General features: G+C 47.4%; 1 protein-coding gene across 3 annotated transcripts; it reads left to right on the plus strand.

Moving 5' to 3' along the window:
* The first annotated feature begins 22 nt into the window (after window positions 1-22).
* FASTKD3 (FAST kinase domains 3) lies at window positions 23-9,541 on the plus strand. 3 transcript variants are annotated; one of them, XM_055308572.1, is made up of 7 exons: window positions 23-91; window positions 723-2,196; window positions 2,844-2,929; window positions 5,105-5,279; window positions 6,518-6,587; window positions 7,890-8,004; window positions 9,043-9,541. In XM_055308572.1, exons 2-7 carry the CDS (start codon window positions 756-758, stop codon window positions 9,139-9,141), a joined length of 1,986 nt encoding a protein of 661 aa, XP_055164547.1. In that variant the 5' UTR covers window positions 23-91; window positions 723-755; the 3' UTR covers window positions 9,142-9,541. The 3 variants fall into 3 exon arrangements, with proteins under 3 accessions (XP_055164547.1, XP_055164548.1, XP_055164546.1); XM_055308571.1 differs by lacking the exon at window positions 23-91 and adding an exon at window positions 253-518; XM_055308573.1 differs by lacking the exons at window positions 23-91; window positions 7,890-8,004; window positions 9,043-9,541 and adding an exon at window positions 248-518 and having other exon boundaries at window positions 6,398-6,532.
* The last annotated feature ends 9,937 nt before the right edge of the window (window positions 9,542-19,478 follow it).

Here is a 19,478-nt window from a genome sequence, read left to right on the forward strand (position 1 = left end):
GGAGCGCGCGTACGGAGGCCCGCGAGGCCCTGCTCGGCGCTGCGGCCCCTGCTCGGCGCTGCGGCCGTCGGCGCGGGAGGCCCCCGGCGCGGTAGGTGTCCCCGCGCGGCGTCCGCGGGTCCTCGGCGTGGCCGCCCCCGTGGTTGAGCGCAGGTCCCGCGTGGGGTCCTTCCAGCGCGGGGAGGACGCGGTTCGCAGGGCGCCCGGTCGTGCCCGCCAGTCCACCCAGGGCGCCCGGGTGTCCGCGGACCGCCCCCCTGCCCGCTTCGTGCCTCGCGTCGCCTCACTGCTCTAGGCCCGCCCCGCTCCCCTCGGCCAAGCCGGACCCGTGTCTTGCTCAGCCCCGGCCGGGTCTTGGCCCTTTGGCGCGCGTGTTGACCCTGGTTTGCGTGGACCCGTCGCTGTTTGGCGCCTGCTGATGGCGGCGGGCCGCGCTTTCCGCCAGCCCCTCGGAGGGAGCGAGAGTCCCGGCGCCGCCCCTCGGCCGACCCGGGGCGCCTGCGCCCGCGTCCTGCCGCGTGAGTGGTGGGGGCGGGGGAGCGTGGCAGCACCGCTCGGCGAGGCCCGCCGCTCTCCCGAGCTGGGCGCCTGGGTGCGGGCGCCGCTGCTCCGGTCCTTGTGCTCGGGTGCGAGGCCTTCACGGATCCCGCCTTAGGAGGACGCAGCGCGTGTGGGAGAGCCGTGTTCTGTTTGCGTATGACCGTGTTTTCTGTTTCCTTTAGTTACGAGTCCAGAAAAGCGGGGAGTCCGATGGCATGGCTCTGATCACCTTGCGGAGGAACCTTTGCCATTTATCCGACTTTCGCATACACGGAGCTCTGGCTGCCCTGAAAAATCATCCTGTAAACCATGTTCACAAGATCGCTGAGGAGCGCCTGCCTCCGTGGTTCTGTCCGCTACCGTCGGAGCCCGTCAGGGTCAGGTTCCATCACGCCTGTGGCCAGAAGTTCCACTCAGAGAATGGAAACGACCTCCTCCATCCAGCTGGTGAGCTGGTGTTCCCTCCAGCCCACGACTGGGATACGCCTGAACAAAACCCTAGCCGGGTGGATGAGCAGACGTTTTACGAGAGACTAAACAACCTCACCTCATCAGAAGAAGTGTTGAGTTTTGTAAGTACCCTGCAGGCTTTGCCGGATACTCTGGCAGCAGGGGCCTTACAGCGGATTTGTGACATGGAAAGAAAAGATGGTGATCAAAAGCTGCCCAAAGAAATACTGCAGAATAGTGTCTTCCAAGCCTTATGCGTTCAGCTTGAACAGGAATCCTCGAGTCTGCCAGACGCTGTTTTGGTGACGGCTTTGCAAGCTCTGACTCTGTTGCACGCGGATCCCCAGAGTAGCTTGTTACTGAACCTGGTGGCGGAATGCCAGCGTCGTCTCCAAAGGGGTGGCCTGGAAGTTCACAGTCTTTGTATTCTTGGGGAAAGTCTGATTAAACTTCAAGGTCCAGGCTGTGCGACACTAGAACTGATTATATGTCAACTGCAAGGTGAAAAATTGGAAGAATTTACCCCTGAGGATATTGTGACCCTTTATAGAATACTGCAGGCTTGTACTGTAAAAGTAGACCAACACCAGGCATTTCTAAATAGGATCAACACCTTTTCTCTGTCAGTAGTTTACAGTTTGAGTCCTACATTGATGAGCCAGATGCTCAGTGCCCTCGTGGTTCTTGATCAAACTCAAGCACTTCCTCTGTTTATAAAATTGGGAAAATCTGTTGTGAAGCATATCCCTCATTTTACTAATGAGGAGCTCAGAAAAGTCTTAGAGGCTTTCATATACTTTGGGCACAATGACAGGTTTTTTACAAAAGCCCTGGAGCAGCACGTAGCTTCTGCGTGTCTCACTTTGGGTCCTGACGTTGTCAGCAAAGTCATGGAGTACTGTAGTAGGAAACGGATCCTTTCAAAACCCATCCTCGATGCAGTGGCAGAAACTTTCATTTGCCAGTCAGAAAAATTTTCACCTCACCAGATTTCTGAGCTAATAGAACCATTTGGAAAACTCAATTACTTGCCTCCAAATGCCTCTACTTTATTTAGAAAGCTGGAAAATATGTTGCTCACCCATTTCCATTATTTCCCACCCAAGACACTATTGAAAATTCTCCATTCGTGTTCGCTAATTGAGTGCCATCCAGTCAATTTCATGGCAAAAATATTCAGCCCTCATTTTCTTCAAAAGCTGCAAGGTGAGTTGGTTATAACTTCTGAGGGTGGGAAAAGTAACCCTGGAACGTGTGAGGTTTTCAAGTCGTGTATCTACTTGTGTACTGAGCAATACTCTGCCTTTGTTTTCACTTCCGTAATAACCGAAGGAGGAGGTCTGAAGTGTCAGGTGCTAGTGTGAGCACAGAGTTCCAGAATGACGGAACACCACACAGAGAAAACAGTTTCAGGTAAACAGACTGCCAGCCAGGAGTTTTGTAGGGATGTGACTTGGCTCTGGGAGGACAACATGTCAGAAGCCACAAGAGCAACTGTAGACTTCTTGGTTTTGGAAAGGATAGTGTTGGTCATCTTCACTGATGGCCACCCAGATATGTTAGGTGTCCCTGTCTCCATAGTTAAAGGAAATTCTCATGGATTTTAACATACCTCTAACTTTTCATTATGTTCTGCAGTTTAGAGCCTGAGTTCCTTGGAAGTTAAAATGAGATCTCATTGATGGCAAGCAAGAAGGCATGATTAATTCTGACAAGTTCTTCTCCCAGGGTCCTGTACAAGTACATGGCTGCCGAAGTCATTAGTGTTCATTGTGCATTCCTGGATGTTCCTTTGTTGGGTCACACATACCAAAATCCAAACCTAACTACAACTGGAATGCTTTTTATTTCAGGTGAAGAATTGTATTTGGACCGACTGAGCCTCGCACAGCTGACCCAGCTATTCTTAACCTCAGTCCTAGAATGCCCTTTCTATAAGGTAAGAGCGTGAGTGTGTTGCCTTATTTCCCTGTGGGGACAGCTTTCTTTTGTCCTCCACCCCCCAATTTTTTAAGTTATCTCCTCTTTGGATCTGTCTCAGTAACCTCACCAGAGGGCAGAACTTACATCCACTTGGAGTTACTTGCCACCAGGTAGCCTTTTCTTAGATTAACTGGCCCCAATCCTGTTGGCTTGTCCTTGAAGGACCCATTTCCTACTGTCCTCGAATATTTTGTCAAGTGCCGCAGTCAGAGTGCCCTGGATGCATGCTGAGGGCCATGCAGGGCTTTAGCACTTCCATAGCTGTTAGATACAAAAGTATGAATACCTGGACTGAGCAAATCCTAAATTATTTTGAGAACATTTTTAAGCCAAGCCAGAAGTTTCATTCATCTCTGATAGGGTTTAGGTTAGGTACAATTTGTCTTCCCCCATCTAGTGCTCTACAGATTCGTTCTCCTGCCTTAATCAGGCACCTTGTGTAGGATAACAGACGGCACCTCCAGACTTGCTCGCTCCTGCCTGGTCCCTGGGCTAGACTGAATCACCTTTAAGCGTAGCTTATTTCAGAGTAGGGTGTAAGAATGGAAAGATACCCCTGTTTGCTATAAAGCCCCTTAAATAGTGCTAAGGTACATAAAGGCCAGTGCTACTTACCCCCAGCCTTCCATCCCTGAAGGAGCAGCGTTGGCAGCAGTTTTTTGTGCACACAGGCACGAACACTATCCTGTTTCTCTCATGCCTAGGCTTGGGGCTATTGCAAGGACAGTGTGCTTTTATACACCTGGCACATCATAGACACTCCCAGGGGCAATACATAAAGTATTCTTCTTAAGAAGGGCATGCTATTTCCAGGTATTTATTCCATTCCATCATCGTTGGACTTCCAGGTTTCTCCCAGCGTTTCTCTCTGTCAACGGGCTGTAGTAAACATTGTTACATGTCCTTCCCTACTGGAGCCTTTTTGTTTTTCGATCTAGAGACTAGATTCCTGAAAGTGAGATAACTGCGTTACCTACACACTTTTGCCTCTAATGGTTGCACATGTCCCTTGTCCTGCAGGGAATGAAGATGGCTGTGGCCTTGCCGCTTGCTGCGTGTTATAGGTCCTTTAATTGTTGTCATTTGACTCCGTGGAAAAGACAACCATGTCACTTGTTTAATGAAAAATAATGAGTCAAACATACTTTCATCACAGTGCTTATTGGTTCATGCATGTTTGCTACAAATCCTCTTGTGACCTGACTCCGGTTCCTATTGGGTAGTTTGTCTTTTTTTTTTTTTTTTTTTGAGGGAGAGCACATGTGCACATATATGCAGAGGGAGAGGGGAGCAGAGAGAGAGTGAGAAACTTAAGCAGATCCCATGCTGAACACAGAGCCCAACAAGGGGCTTAATCTCAGGACCCAAAGTCATGACCTGAGCTGAAACCGAGAGTCAGATGTTCAACTGACTGACCTACCCAGGTGCCCCTGTAGTTCTTATTTTTTCATTTGTTTTAATTTAATACTGTTTATATCTTTTTGCTATACAAAAATCTTTTAGTTTTCTGTAGTGAAATCTCTCCATCTTTTATGATTTCTGGATTTGCTCTCTCCAGAATATCTTACCACTCCTAAAATAATATGAATATTTTACTAAATTTTTAAAAGTATCATTTCCCTTCCTGTATTTAGCTCTTTAACTCACTTGGAATTTGTGGTAATCCATGGTGTATGCTAGAACTTTCACATGGTTCTTCTCCAGTTGGATTACCAGTTGCACCATTTACTACATAGCTATCCTTTTCTCCCTAAGGTGAAACATCACCTGTATCATTTTGTCCTTTACTAAAAATGTGAGTGTCCTCAAGGCCCTTAACGCAATTCTAAGAGTTCCAGGGACGTTTCTTGAGCTGTAATAGCGTCATTGTTCCCTTCCTTCGTTTCTTTCTCTGACCACTGACTACTTTTAAAACACTTTTAAAAGATAACATTGATGTATTGGATTTGAACTACCATAAGAATATTTTTCTGTTGTCACTTCAAGGAAGATATTTGTTCCTAACCCTGGAGAAGTATCCTGCCTATAAGTAGTTCTGATCAGACTTATGCTCAGGTGGTAACCTGTTTTATTTTCTGTTTTTTTATCTTATCTTTCTTTCTCATCCAATTTTTAAACATCCAATTTTTAGGGTCAGAAACTTCTTTCTAAATATCAAGTGAGGTCATTTCTTACTCCGTGCTGTTCTCTGGAAACACCTGTGGATTTTCAGCTTTTCAGATCTGTGAAGATTGGACTGATTGACCTTTTGGGAGCAAGATTGTATTTTGCCTCAAAAGTGTTAACACCCTATTGTTATACAATAGGTAAGTAGGAGGGAGTTTTGTCCTTGCTTACCAGCCTTGGCATGCCGTCCTCTTTGGGAACATGTGGGTTTCTGTGGGTCTCAGTAGCCACTGGAAGATCTGGAAATGTGAAGCAGAGGTGGCCCTCTCCTGAAGGCTGTTGGAACAGTGGGTGAGCAATAAGGCTGTAGAGTCCAGACTGTTGGGAGCAGGGGGGTCCCATGTGGTAGCCACATGGTAGTGGGATGTCTTAGGGCAGAGTAACCTTTTCCTGCTTGCTTTTTTCCTGTAAAATGAGGGTAAGAAGTATAGTGACCCAGACTTGTGTCAGGACCAAGTGAGTGTTGCAGAGCGATACCTGGAGTGTAGTAAGCACTGGATCATTGTTAGCTGCTGTGGTACTCTAGCTTCGTGCTATCCAACACACGGAGCTAGTACCTTAAGCTGCTAAAGTTTACATTAGCTAAAATGTAAAATCCATCTAGAGTTCAGTTCCTGTGTTGCACTAGTCTTGTGTCCAACACTCAGAATCAACAGAGGGCTGGTGGCTGTCACACTGGACAGCAGGGGTAAAAACACGTGCTTCCCAGCAGAAAGTGCTGTTGGACAGGGCTGACTGGAGAATTTGAGGCCCTCTGCCCCTTCACTGGTTTTTAAAATTAACAAGTAAAAGAAAATCAGCTTAAAGGAGACAGCGTCATATAGGCTTCAGGTGGTCCTAGCTCACCTCCTCCTTTAGGAACTCTTTTTACAAAAGGAATGGCAGGAGGACACGGAGGGAAGGGGTGGGGGCCCACTGTGCCCAGAGACTGTGTGTTGGGGTCAGGAGGCACTGCCAACGCTGGCGGCTCTGGGAGCCCCAGTGATGAAACGTTTGACTTGTGGAGGTTATACCCTTGTTTCAGTTAAAGGATTTTTTTCACCCTGGGTGAAGAAAATTTTCTTCATCCTTCAGATTCCCACCACTTACTACAAGGAGAAGGAGAAAGCAGGTGAGGTTCTCATCATGCCCACTACCTTGAGGACCCACCTCTGGTTTACATGTGGTTGAGCCTCCTTAATTTAAGGCTGACTTAGTTGATCATAGAGCTGGTTACAGCGAAATCCTCACCATGGTCTGGTGTGGCCATTCTTTGCAGCCTCCAGTGCAGCTGGTACACTGCAGTGTGGAAGAATTCAAAACAGAAGGAGGAGGAGGACAGGCGCGTAGTGTTTGTGAGGGTATCACACGTAGAATGTGTCCTTTCTTCTCTCACCAGATGTTGAAATTAAATTAGATGAAGAAGGATTAGTACTACCATCTGCAGTCCATGAAGATGTGCATAAAAGGTAAAGAAAATTTTATAAGACTCAGCGGGCTTGATCATCAATGCTATTTCCTCAAGGGGGGAAAGTGGACATGGTTCCAAAAGTAAAGACACTAGAGTGCAGCACCCCATTTTTGGAAATTCCATGTAATATAAACAATATTTAAAAACTTGAGTGCTCTTTCAGCACAGGAAAAGGTAGCACTCCCATGAGTTCCATGAAAATAATGCTGACACACAGGAATAGCCAAATCCCAAGTAAAGCCTTGCCACTAAAAATGTATAAATATTTTGGATTGTCTTAAAAATTAAGTTTCTTCCTCTTACCAGATAAAGGGCTAGTGTCCAAAATCTATAAAGAACTTCTCAAACTTAATATCCAAAAAAACAAATAATCCAGTCAAGGAATAAACAGAAGACATGAACAGACATATCTCCAAAGAAGACATACACATGGCCAACAGGCACATGAAAAACTGCTCTACATCATCGGCCTTGGGGAAATACATGTCAAAACCATGATGAGATACCACTCACCTGTCAGAATGAGTAAAATTAACAAGTCAGGAAACAACAAATGAGGATGTGGAGGATGTGGAGAAAGGCTAACCCTCTTATACTATTGGTGGGAATGTAAGCTGTTGCAGCTACTCTGGAAAACAGTATGGAGGTTCCTCAAAAAGTTGTAAATAGAGCTACTGTACGGCCCAACAATTGCACTATTGGGTATTTATCTGAAGGATACAAACAATGATTTGAAGGGGCACCTGCACCGCAATGTTTATAGCAGCAATGTCCCCAAAAGCCAATATATGGTAAGAGCCCAGATGTCCATCAATAGATGAATGGATAAAGACGTGGTGTATACAGTGGAATATTGACTCAGCCATCAAAAAGGATGAAATCTTGCCGTTTGCAATGACATGGATGAAACTAGAGTGTATAATGCTAAGCGAAATAAGTCAGACAAAAACAAATACCATATGATTTCATTTATATGTGGAACTTAAGAAACAAAACAGGATCATAGGGGAAAGGAAGGAAAAAATAAGAAAAACAGAGAGGGAGGCAAACTGTAAGAGACTCTTAACTCTGGGAAACAAACAGGGTTGCTGGAGGGGAGGTTGGGAGAGATGGGGTAACTGGGTGATGGGAATTGAGGAGGCCACGTGATATGAGCACTGGGTGTTGTATGCAACTGATGAACCACTAAATTATCTCTGAAACCAGTAATACACTATATGTTAACTAAATTGAAGTTAAGTAAAGAATTGAAAAAATAATGAAAAATGAAAATTTTGAGTTTCCCTCTCTGATTTTTCAGGGTAGCACTGTGCATTGATGATCCAAAACGATTTTCTCTGAATAGCAAACACTTATTGGGAAAGGAAGCTATTAAACAGAGACACCTGCGCTTGCTTGGTTATCAGGTTGTTCAGGTACGAGTTCTGTTTCCTTTGCTTCAAAAGCAATGTCTACTTTAGACTTGCTTCTCCTAGGGTACTAGGTAGGATGTCAGCCCAGTGGACCAAGAATCTTACATCGAGTTTAAATCCTAACTTCATTCATTAGGCTTGGTCTCTATATTCATATACAGAATATTCAAATCTTCCTTTTTCCAAAAGTGAAGCATCTCTGCATTCTCTATAAATTACGTTATTAATCTCTACCTCTAGAATTACTAAATTATTAAAATATCTGTTTTGCTTTTATTTCCTTCAATTTAATGAATAGAAATAGAAAAGATGACCCATTAAAACCAGGATCCTCACCGACACTTTAAATGCTTCAGCCCTGATTTCTGTTTGCATTATCCATCGCTTACCAAAGCTCCTGTGGGGAGTCCGCGGTGATGCTACATGGAGCCCCCCGGCTGTCTAGCTGTCTGCCAGTGTGCTCTCTGCTGTCCTGTCTGGTTACTTTTTCCATGGCATATTTTACCTACATCTCCAGACTAATTTTCCTAAAATTAACACGCCAGTGCATGTTCAGAAACCTTTATTTTTCCTTCTCTGCTTACAGGATAAAGCAAAAACCCCTCTACATCTCTGCACACAACACCCTCCCCCAGGTCTGAGCTCAGCTGTCTCCTCCTGCCCCTCATCCCTCTCCACACTCTCTTGCCTTTCTCCCTTTGCCCATGCTGCTGCCACCGTCTGACTGGTCTCCACCACTCTGAATCCAAATTCCAGCTCAGCACCGGCTCCTGGCTCAGGCTCACCTTCCACCCTAATCTGAAATGTGAGCCTCCCTCTGTGCTAGAGCGCCAGTTTGCTCTGCATGTTTTGCGGCTTATTTACTGAGCCCTACTATGTGCCAGGCACTGTTGGAGGTACCGGGGGCACACGATGACTAGCTGTGAGCTTTGCCCTCCAGGAGCTCCCATTCTGCCAAGGGGGGAGGGTTTGAGAAACAGAACACCAGGTGACTTCAGAACATGGCAGATGATGATGTCTGGTATTTCCCTCCCTTTACAGATCCCCTATTATGAGATCGAGGTGCTAAAATCAAGAGGTGAACTCGTGGAATATTTACAAAGAAAACTCTTTCCTCAAAGCACAGGCGTTTGTTGGTAACAAGAAGGAATACCACCTTTGGGACACAAATAGTGAAGAATTTGCGTTTTGTGGGACTCAGGACAAAAAAAAGAACATACATTTGCTCATGGCCTGGGGTGAGCTGGAAAGAGTCTAGTTTTCCTTATACCATGTATACAGTTGCCAGGGGTCAGTTTATTTTTTTTTTTTCAGGGGTCAGTTTAAAATAAAGTTTTATTTTTATTTAATAAGTGCTATTATAGGGACTTTTATACAGGAAGCAATTGACCAAGGACAATAAAGGAACATAATGAGTGTCGTCATTTTTAAGTGTCTATCACTATCACATTTTTAAGTGATAGTCATTTGCTGCTGAGAATATTTTCTTTCGAGACCTGTGTTTCCTCTTGTAACAAATATAAGAAGAAATCTGTAAAGACGTGGAGGTTAACTTATTTGGGTGGGGTTTTGGGAGGGGCGTTTGATGGAGAGAGAGAAGCTTCTGAATTTTGAAACAAGAACGAATCAAATTGTCTTCCATTGAGTACAGATGCATCCTCGTCCCATGGGGGTCAGGTCAAAGTTCCGGGAGAAGAGGACGAGGAGGCTGGCTGGTGGAGGGTCGAGAGTGCTTTGGACTTGGGCACTCGGGCTCTTCCACCAGGGAGTTCTGTGACCTGGGACAGGGAGACAGGTTGCTCTTAGCCCTGCCCAGTCCCTGCTGAGCTGTGCAGCCTGACACTCCTGCGAGACCAGCCTCATTTGGGTTTTGTTCCCACTCTTCAGGGTCATGGACCAGCTCAGTGAGCTCGAGTGTCCTACCCATCTCATTCATCACGAAAGATGAATGAGGATTTGAATCTAGTCTTGAGGAGTAGAGCATGGTGGCTAAAACTAGCCTGGGTTTGAGTTCCAGCCATTCCCCTTCTAACTGATGACCTTGGGCCTCCATTGCCACAGGGATAATCATAAGTAATAACAGGGCTGCAGATAGTTTTCTGGGACTGCCACCACAGAGTACCACAAACTGGGCGGCTTAAAACAACAGAAATGTATTTTCTCACGGTTCTGGGGGCAGGAAGTCTGAAATCAAAGTGTCAGCAGGGCCATGCTCCCTCCACAGGCTCTGGGGGAAGATCTCTTGCTTCTTCCAGCTTCTGGTGGCCCCAGCTCTTCTTGGTGTGTGGCTGTATCACTCCAGTGCCAGTCTCCCGCTCACACGGCTGTTGTCCCAGGATGGGGGGTGTGTCCGTTTGGGCAGCATTTCTGTGCCCAAATTCCCATGTTTTTACAACGACTCAAGCCATATTGGATTGGGGCCCACCCCAATGACCTCATCTTAACTTGATTGAATCTGCGAAAACCTTACGTCCAAATAAGGTCATAGTCACAGGTATTGGGGATTAGCTTTTTGGTGGGGGGACACCATTCAACCCATAACAGGTTGAAATGAGAATTAGTTAAAATACATAAAACACTTGGGAAAGCACCCAGAGCAGAGTAAGCTGACAGCCTGTTAGCTAGTGAAGGGCATGGCTCTGATTGCAGAGGATAGATGACGGGCAAACTGGGGTGGGGTAGGGAGAGGTGCCCAGAGGCTGTGGGCCCTGTGCCCCTGTGACCTTGCCGCTCCCTCCCTGGCCTCCAGGGATGTGACTCCCTCAACCCTGGGCAGGTGGGGGAACAGCCTGAGGCATGAGAAAAAGCAAGGAAAGACCTGACAAACAGCCACACACACAGGCGATGACTGCTCCAAATGCTACAAGAAGAAAGTACGGCCCAGAGTGCTCTCCTTCCACCTTTCCTGTTTCTGTGAATTCTCCCCCTGTGGGGACCTTTTCTCCCTCATCACTCTCATGGGAATCAGACCCCGCCCCCGTATTCAGACCATCGTCTGGTTGGCCTCTGTCTCCTTGGCTCTCACCTACCCGTCGTTGGCTTGGCAGACGTTAAAGCACTCTGATGACGCCAATGCCTGGGCGGGGGCCTGAATGCTGCAGCTGCAGAGGGCAGCAGGAAAGGGCCCAGCCTGGAGGGGCTAGGATCAAATGAGGCAGATCCAGGAGCAGATGATGACAGTGACAACTCAGCCGGCTCCCAGAGGGTGTGCAAGACTCAGAATGCAGAACCCTCCAGGCCTGCCGGAGAGGGAGAGCAGCATTCCTGGAAAGCCTTGTGAGCCCAAGGTTAGACGAAGGCAGGTGAGAGCATTTCAGGCACGGCCTGGCCAAAGAGCATGCAGCACAAAACAGGGCAGCCTCACCATAGGATGCCAGACTGACTGCCACTTCTGTTTTAAGCAAATTTTAATCCTGAAAATGAGCAAGTATGCCATAAGGATCATTTGGCCTAATACATACAAGGTCTCTGGCTTCACCAATTGGAGTGAATTTGATGAACGCTGTAAAATGATAAAGCTCGGTCCTCATCAACTCAGTCCTCGGGCCTCTGACTTGAAATGTTGACCCATACAAGCCAAAGTGATGCTATTCTTGGAAGGACATATCCAGTCTCCTAGCTCTTGTTAACCATACATCGATGATCTCTTTAAATAACTTGCTGTAGCTTTTTTTTTTAATTTTTATTTATTTATGATAGAGAGGCAGAGACATAGGCAGAGGGAGAAGCAGGCTCCATGCACCGGGAGCCCGATGTGGGATTCGATCCCGGGTCTCCAGGATCGCGCCCTGGGCCAAAGGCAGGCGCCAAACCGCTGCGCCACCCAGGGATCCCCTTGCTGTAGCTTTTCAAAAGTAAAAGCAAAGAAAATTTTAAAAGAAAGGAAAAAGGAAAGGAAGGAGACAGAAAAAGAAAAAATGGGGAAAATGTGTTGGACTTGCAGACCTGACGCCAGCCGCACACGATGACATTCCTCAGGCCGACCTCCAGGGGGCAGCAGAGCTCCGGACGCGCCCAGGGTTGCCGCCTCCAGAGGGAAGAGTTCCGGAGGCCAGAGGATGGGCCAGGCGCCTGGAGGGGGGCAGGGGGCAGGAGCTGCGGGAGCACGGCTGACTGTTCTGCCAGAAGCAAACGGGCGCCTTTCCTTACCTTCGTCCAAAGAAGGAAGGCATTTTGCCTGAACAAGGCCCACCCCGGCAGGAAGGGTAAACAGGACGCTGGGGGACTTCTGGGAGACCAGGGCCCTACCTGGCCATGCTGTGCGGCCAGGTGTGTATGGACAGCTGGTGAACGTCCGCTGGGTGGAAGGAGCAGAACTCAGCATGTCTGACAGGATTCTGGGAAGGCAGGGAGCCCCTCCATTCCTCTCAAGGCGTTGCACCCACCTGAAGACTGTGTCCAAGGGCAGCGAGGGTGCTGGCGAGCCGGGTGAATTAGCGCCCCAAAGCTGAGATTTCCCCAAACTGGGAGCATGCACACACCCTTGGGAGTCTAACTGCTTCGTGCAGGATAATGAAATGGGCACCCCTTGGATACTGTTTGGCCAGGATGCTTGGAAAGTAGTAAATGCTCGGAGAGACCTGTGGGCTCTGGGTGGTGGGCTCCGGGTTACCTGGCGTTCTCCGTTCAAGTCCATTATTAAACGGGCGGCAAGGGCGCACTTGGGGAAGCCTCCTGGGCCTTCACCCGGTGAACCTGTGGCAGCTGCTTTTGTTAATTAGCACCAAGGACATGGTGCTGAGAATCCTCCCTGTAAAATCTTTGCTATTTGAAACCGAATCAATAGGAATGAAACATTCCTCTACTGCCTGCAGGATCTGAGCCGCATAGGAGATTCTGACACAGAAGTCGCCTCCATTTCCACCCCGACGCAGAGCTTCAGCAGGGAGGGGGTTGGACACAACATCCCACATTTACCTTACCTTCGAGGACACCAGGTCCGCTTCTCAGGCCAGGCCTGATGTTCAGCCCTTCTACACGCCAACCCAGCTTCATTCAGCTTTACCCCAGCCCTCTGATCACCCCGGCCACCCTTCCTGTTTGGTTCTCCTGGGGTGCTGTGTCCCTCACCTCAACTTCGCATCATCCCAGGGTCCCCAGCATCTGGTGATATACTCTGTGATATTTTGGGTTCTGATTGCAAGAAACAATATCTCTTAATGACTCTACTGTTTTTTGTGGGACCCAGGAAATTTAGCAAAAATCCCCTACCCCTGGACAAGCAGAGCAGGACTAACTCCATTTTGTGCTACACTTGCCACCTCCTGTTTGACCCCCACATGACCTGCTTATTGCTTAAGGCGCTGCCCCACCCTAGTCAAACCGCTGGGCACACCCTAATCTGAAATCGGCTCATAACAATGTAACCCTGCCTTGCGCCCGCCAAAACTGCGGGCCAATTCTGACCAAAGTAAGAGGCCGGCTCAAGTGGATACTAGAGGCTAAGGTGTAATTCAATCGGCCACCCGCGTGTGGACCGACATGACTGTGCAACTTTCTGCATATGATTGGCCACTGGCCCCTATAAAGCTGCTGCGCCTCTTAGTCTCGGGGTCCAAGTCCCTGCTCCGCTGTGTCGGGTGCACTTGGACCCAGGCTCAAGCTTGTAAATAAACCCTCGTGTGTTTGCATCGGTGTCGGCTCCCTGGTGGTTTCTTGAATTCGCAATCTTGGGCACAACATTTTTAACTTTTTTTTATGGAAAACTTTGAACACACACAAAAAAAGTCTCGAGACAGAACTGCGTAATGAATCCATGTGAGTCCTTCCATTCAGCATGAAAAATTAGCAGAATTTTCCAATTATGTTTCATCTGTTCATTCCCTTTCTTTTCCTTTTTTTATTGGAAAGTTTATAGAGAAATCTAAGCTATCATCTACTTTTATCCTAAATACTTCAGTATTTTGTGTTCAGTTTTGCTTTTTAAAGATTTTATTTATTTATTCATGAGAGAGGCAGAGACACAGGCAGAGGGAGAAGCAGGCTCTCTGGGGGGAGCCTGATGCGGTACTCGATCCCAGGACCCCAGGATCACGCCCTGAGCTGAAGGCAGACACTCAGCCACTGAGCCACCCAGGTACCCCAACAAACATTTTTTTTAATCTAACTATTCTACCATTATTACAGCAAAACTAATAATTATTCTCTACAATCACTAAATACCTGGTCTATATTCTAAATTTCCTCTGCGGTCTCAAAGATCATTTTTAACTGTTGGTTTGTGTGAATCAGGCTCCAAAGGTCACATATTACATTTGGATGTTCTAGCATTAAGCTTTAAGTCTCACATCTGTAACTGCCCCCTCACTCATCTAGTTGTCACATCATTATTTTATTAGAGAAGTTAGAGGACTTGCCCTGTGAAACGTCCCATACTCTCGATTTGGTGTTAGCTACCTTATTCCTCCAATTGCTGTATTTCCTATTATATTAAAAGTTCGATCCACAGGTTTGGTTAGATTCTGCTTAAGATTTGTTGCCAAGGATGCCTGCTTCAGAAGTGGTGCATTTGCTCTGTGTCATACCATCATGTCCCACTGTCCCCTTAGCGATAGTTACTAAAACTGATCAGGGGCTTCCTGAATTACCAGCCTGACCGCCCACTACTTACATAGTTCACCATTAGCCTTTCACCCCCTGGTTTTACCCCCTCTGGGTGATGGCTGCCTAGATCCATTATCCCAGTAGGTGTTTGGGGGAAAAAAATGATTTCCTAATTCTGTCATCACTTTTACCTTTATTAGCTTGTATTCATCTGTAAAGAAGAAATTTCTCTCATCTACTATTTACATGCCCTAAACTAAGGTTTATACAGAAAAAAAAATATGAGAAACAAAATGTTACTTCCTTGTATCAGTTTTTAGAATAAAATGTTAGTGGTCTGGTCAGGTGTTTTCTGTCTTAGAAAGTTACCCGCTCATGAAATATATATATATATAGATAGATAGATAGTTTCAGTGTATTGCAGTCACCTTTTTGATACTTAAATTGTTTCCTCGTAGACCAATGAGATACCCTTTAGGTTGGCCCCTGTGTCTTTTTGACTTGACACATTAGTTTTTGGAAATTTCTTGGCCCAACACAATGCCCCAGGCTCCTGTTACCATTTCCCGTCTCAGACCTGGGGGCAACCCTCTCTTTAGAACCTGGTTCCTGGAGGGTGGTGCTACTCATTGCTAGAGCTGTATCAGAAAATGTTCATTTTAGGCATCATATAAAATCACTTCATTTTTATTTCAAAATCAACAAAGTGAAAATAAACTATTAGGACTTCATCAAGATGAAAAGCTTCTGCATGGGGAAGGAGACAACAAAACAGTACACTAAAACTAAATATCTTCAGAATGGAAGAGGGTATTTTCAAATGACATATCTGATAAAGTATCCAAAATCTATAAAGAACTTATCAAACTCAACAACCCCAAAGTAAATCATCTGGTTAAGAAATGGGCATAAGACATGGACATTTCTCCAAAGAAGACATCCAGATGGCCAACAGATACATGAAAAGATGCTCAACATCATATATCATCAGAGAAAGACAAAACATGATGACATGAGACCTCACACCGATCAGAATGGCTAAAATTAACAGGACAGGAAACAACAGATGTTGATGAGGATACTGAGAAAAGGGAATTCTCTTGCATTTTTGGTGGAAAGGCAAACTGGTGCAGCCACTCTGGAGAACAATATGGAGCTTCCTTAAAATTAAAAATCAAACTACCCTATAATCCAGCAATTGCATTACTAGGTATTTACCCAAAGGATACAAAAATACTAAATCAAAGGGATACAGGCATCCCGATGTTAATACCAACATTATCTACAAGAGCCAAATTATGTATGGAAAGAGTCCAAACGTCCATGGATAAAGAAGATGTATACGCATGTACACACACACACACAAACACACAATGAGATATTACTTGGCCATAAAAAAGAATGAAATCTTGCTATTTGCAATGATGTCGAGGAGTCGAGTGTTTTATGTTAAGCGAGATATGTTAGTCTGAGAAAGACAAATACCATATGATTTCACTTATATGTAGAATTTCAGAAACAAAACAGATGAACATGGGGGGAAAAAGAGGCAAACCATAAATCAGACTCTTAGCTATAGAGGACAAACTGAGAATTAAGGGACGTAGGTGTGCGGGGGATGGGCTAGATGGGTGATGGGCATTAAGCAGGGTACTTGAGATGAGCATTGGCTGTTATATGGAAGTGATGAATCACTAAATTCTACTCCTGAAGCCAATATTACACTATATATTAACTAATTGGAATTTAAATAAAAACTTTAAAGAAAAACAAGGTGAACAAACCAAAATGAAATTTACATTTATATGTTGATTCATAAGTTTGATGTTGAAAGTGACCACAGGGACCCCCTTCAATTTAATGAGCCAGCCTACAGGAAAATCTTTATGACAGACATGCTCTCTAAATCCACTGATCTAAATCCAATGATCATGTCATTTTACCATGGAAGAGGTGTCCAGGAAGGTAAAGGCTTGTCCAGTCCCGCCATGGCCCACCAGCATGCTCATGATCTGGTTACGATAGTTTGGAAGACAGCAGTGCCCCATTCCATGCCCAGAGCCACACTGCTGCTGTCACCATCAGACAGCACTGGTGCGGGTTTTGGAAACTGGTGCAGGCAGCTATCTGGCCTTGTGAGAGCATCCTTTCATATAGCCCTGGACGTCAAAATGCCCCCTGAAGTCTGATGCACTCTCCTCCTAGCTGGTGTCGAATGTGGTGTTTTTATGTCCCTTGTACTCTCAGCCTGCCAAATGTGGAGGAGCACTCAATCCAAGTCAGTTTTCTGATGTTTTAAAGCCTGTGAATTAAAGCCCAATTATGTAGAGCCACTTAAGTTTACATTGACATTTAAAGACAAAATAATTGTAAAAATTTTCATATTCAAAATGGAGATATTAACCCTGTTTTATTTATATTTATATTTATTATTATTATTTTTTACCCTTGTTTTGAAACCTCCAAATGCAGCATGAGGCTTTGTGCTTAGTAGGGTCCTGGCTGCATCTCTGGATGGTCTCGAAGCCCTACAAAGAAAACCCTCCCATCAGACAGGCCCCGTCTCTCCCACGAGCTTCCCACACCCTCCTGCAGGCCCCCCCACTGGCTGTGTCCCCTGCACTGCACAGAACCCTGCCACATTTCCACTCTCTCATCAGCACAAAGACCTAGAGGCTCCTTTCTGGCCTGAAACCTTGAAGGGTTTGGTTTCTGAGAGGTCCTGATAAACATTACATACCACTGAAGCCACTGCTGCATATTATGTGACGTGCTAACTGGGACACGGCGGCTTCTTCTGTGATTTCTCCTTCCCTGCCTGACGTCAATAAAGAGCACTTCCTGCTGGGCCTCCCCATGCTCACATCTGTCCAGATGTCAGGAGAAATGGCACAGGGTTCCAGCTGCAATGTGAACTCAGGACCTCCCACACTCCGGAGAGCAGCCCTGTTAATGCAGTAGAGGCCGCCCCGCAAGTACTTGGCCCCTGTTCCTGCAGAGGTAGCAGAGGTTCTGCCGGGTGAGCACCGCAGGCTGCGTGGACCGTCACGAGACAGTGGCAGTCAGCCTGGGCCGGAGCCGGGCAACATGATCTCCCCAAAGTCAGCAACAACCCCATGCTCCTGCACTGGCCCCGGGAGACGGACTGAGGCTGAGGTTGTCACTTGCACCCTGGACGGTTAACTCACAGGCGGTGTGTGCATGCTTGCGCGATCAATTCACTTCCTTTGAGAGTTAACTGTTCATTCTTTTCCCTTTCCCTCCTGCATAGAACTTTCTAAGTACAAGTTACAGACATGAAGGACTTACACAAATTAGACTCTGACTTCGGGTTTCACTCATACCTGGAATACATAATAGGATCATACAGGAGGAAAAAAGTTTTTAAAGGAATCTGGTCCTCTAGATAACGGAAACGGGCAAAGCATGTCTTACCTATTATCTTCTCCGCCTTTAGGTCCTGTCCTTGCAGCCTCGGGGATGGCAGCCTTCCTCGGGGCTACCGCTCACCTCCTCAAACAGCAGCACCACTCAGTAGATGCCCTATGCCCTCTGCTGTGAAACCCAGAGTTTCTCTGGTTCCGAGATGTCTGCAGGGGAGCCCGTGTAGCCCCGGGCAGGGGTCATACATGGTCAGGAGTAAAAGATCCAAGAGCAGGTGTCAACCCAGGAGGACTGCAGACCAGGGATAAAAGGCACCTCCAGGTCTGTCTGGCAGGCAATTCTGAGTGTCCACTTCATGCTGCCCAGAAAGTTCTGGGCACGGCAGCGCCTCAGCTGTCCTCTGCCATGACCTTGATAACTTATCCTTATTCCTACTCTCCTGCTCCTCTCGCTCCTCTGGTCCTTCATTCATGCTCCCTGGGATTATCTCCCAAATAAGACAAGAGCACTCAAGCCCTTGTCCTAGTTGTACCTTTAGAGGGAACCAAGCTGTGGTGACTGCATCCCTTTATTTAGTCACCAAATATTTGCTGAGGACCTATTTGAGCCATCAAAGAAGGAACAGATGTATGCGTGTCGCCTTGCCCTCCAGAGCTCCCAGGGTAGCCCATAATTAAATGTCACCTACCGAGACAAGTAACAGATTCACATCCCTAGAATGTGGGACAGGGTTTCATGATCAAATTATTTCAGTGTCAGTTTTAGCTGCCCTCTGAAGCTAATCGGTGTCAGCTACTTCCACTTTCCACACCGCGACACCGAATTACCTAAGCAAGATTTTCAAAGCCTCGGGGCCAACTCATCACCTGTTCCGTCTTTACAGGAGGTTGGAGAGGCCGACCCCTGCTCCATGAACTTTTCGGTCAGGGGAGCAGGCCTGCTGAGCCAGCGCTCCGATCTAGAGACGAACGACCGGTCGGCAGAGGGGCGGCAGAGGGGCGGCAGAGGGGCGCCCGAGCCCAGGCGGAGCCGCGGACACCCTGATTTAATTCCTGGGAGCTTTACACCTCCGCGGCCCAAACCACCAGCCACACGCGGCCACCTGCCCTTGCGCTGTGGCTAATAACACGTGATGAAACGATGATGTTCCGGACAAACTGAGTAGGATGAAGATTATCACAGTGGATTTCACCTGGGTCTTTTTCCCTCTTCGGTGTGGCTACCAGAAAGTTCTAAGTTCGTGTGTGGCTCCCCCTGCGTTCCCCTCGGCGGCGCTGCTCCGGGCCCGCACGGCGCCTCTTCCCTCCCCCCGCGGACCGCGAGCCCCACGGGGGCGCCGGCGGCCCGGCTGCAGGACGCACCTCCGAGCCGCGCAGGTAGGAGCGCGGGCCCGAGCTGCCGCTGCGTGGGGACGGGTCGGAGGGCGGGAGGTGCTCGTCCCAGCCCAGCTCCGCCCCGCGGGAACCCCCACGCAGCCGCTTCTGCAGCGGGGGCTCCGGGGCCGCACCCCCGAGGAGACGCCCCGGTGCCGGGCGGGGAGGTGGGGGAGG

This window comes from Nyctereutes procyonoides, unplaced genomic scaffold (assembly GCF_905146905.1).
Source record: "Nyctereutes procyonoides isolate TBG_1078 unplaced genomic scaffold, NYPRO_anot_genome, whole genome shotgun sequence".
NCBI classification, from domain to species: Eukaryota; Metazoa; Chordata; class Mammalia; order Carnivora; family Canidae; genus Nyctereutes; species Nyctereutes procyonoides.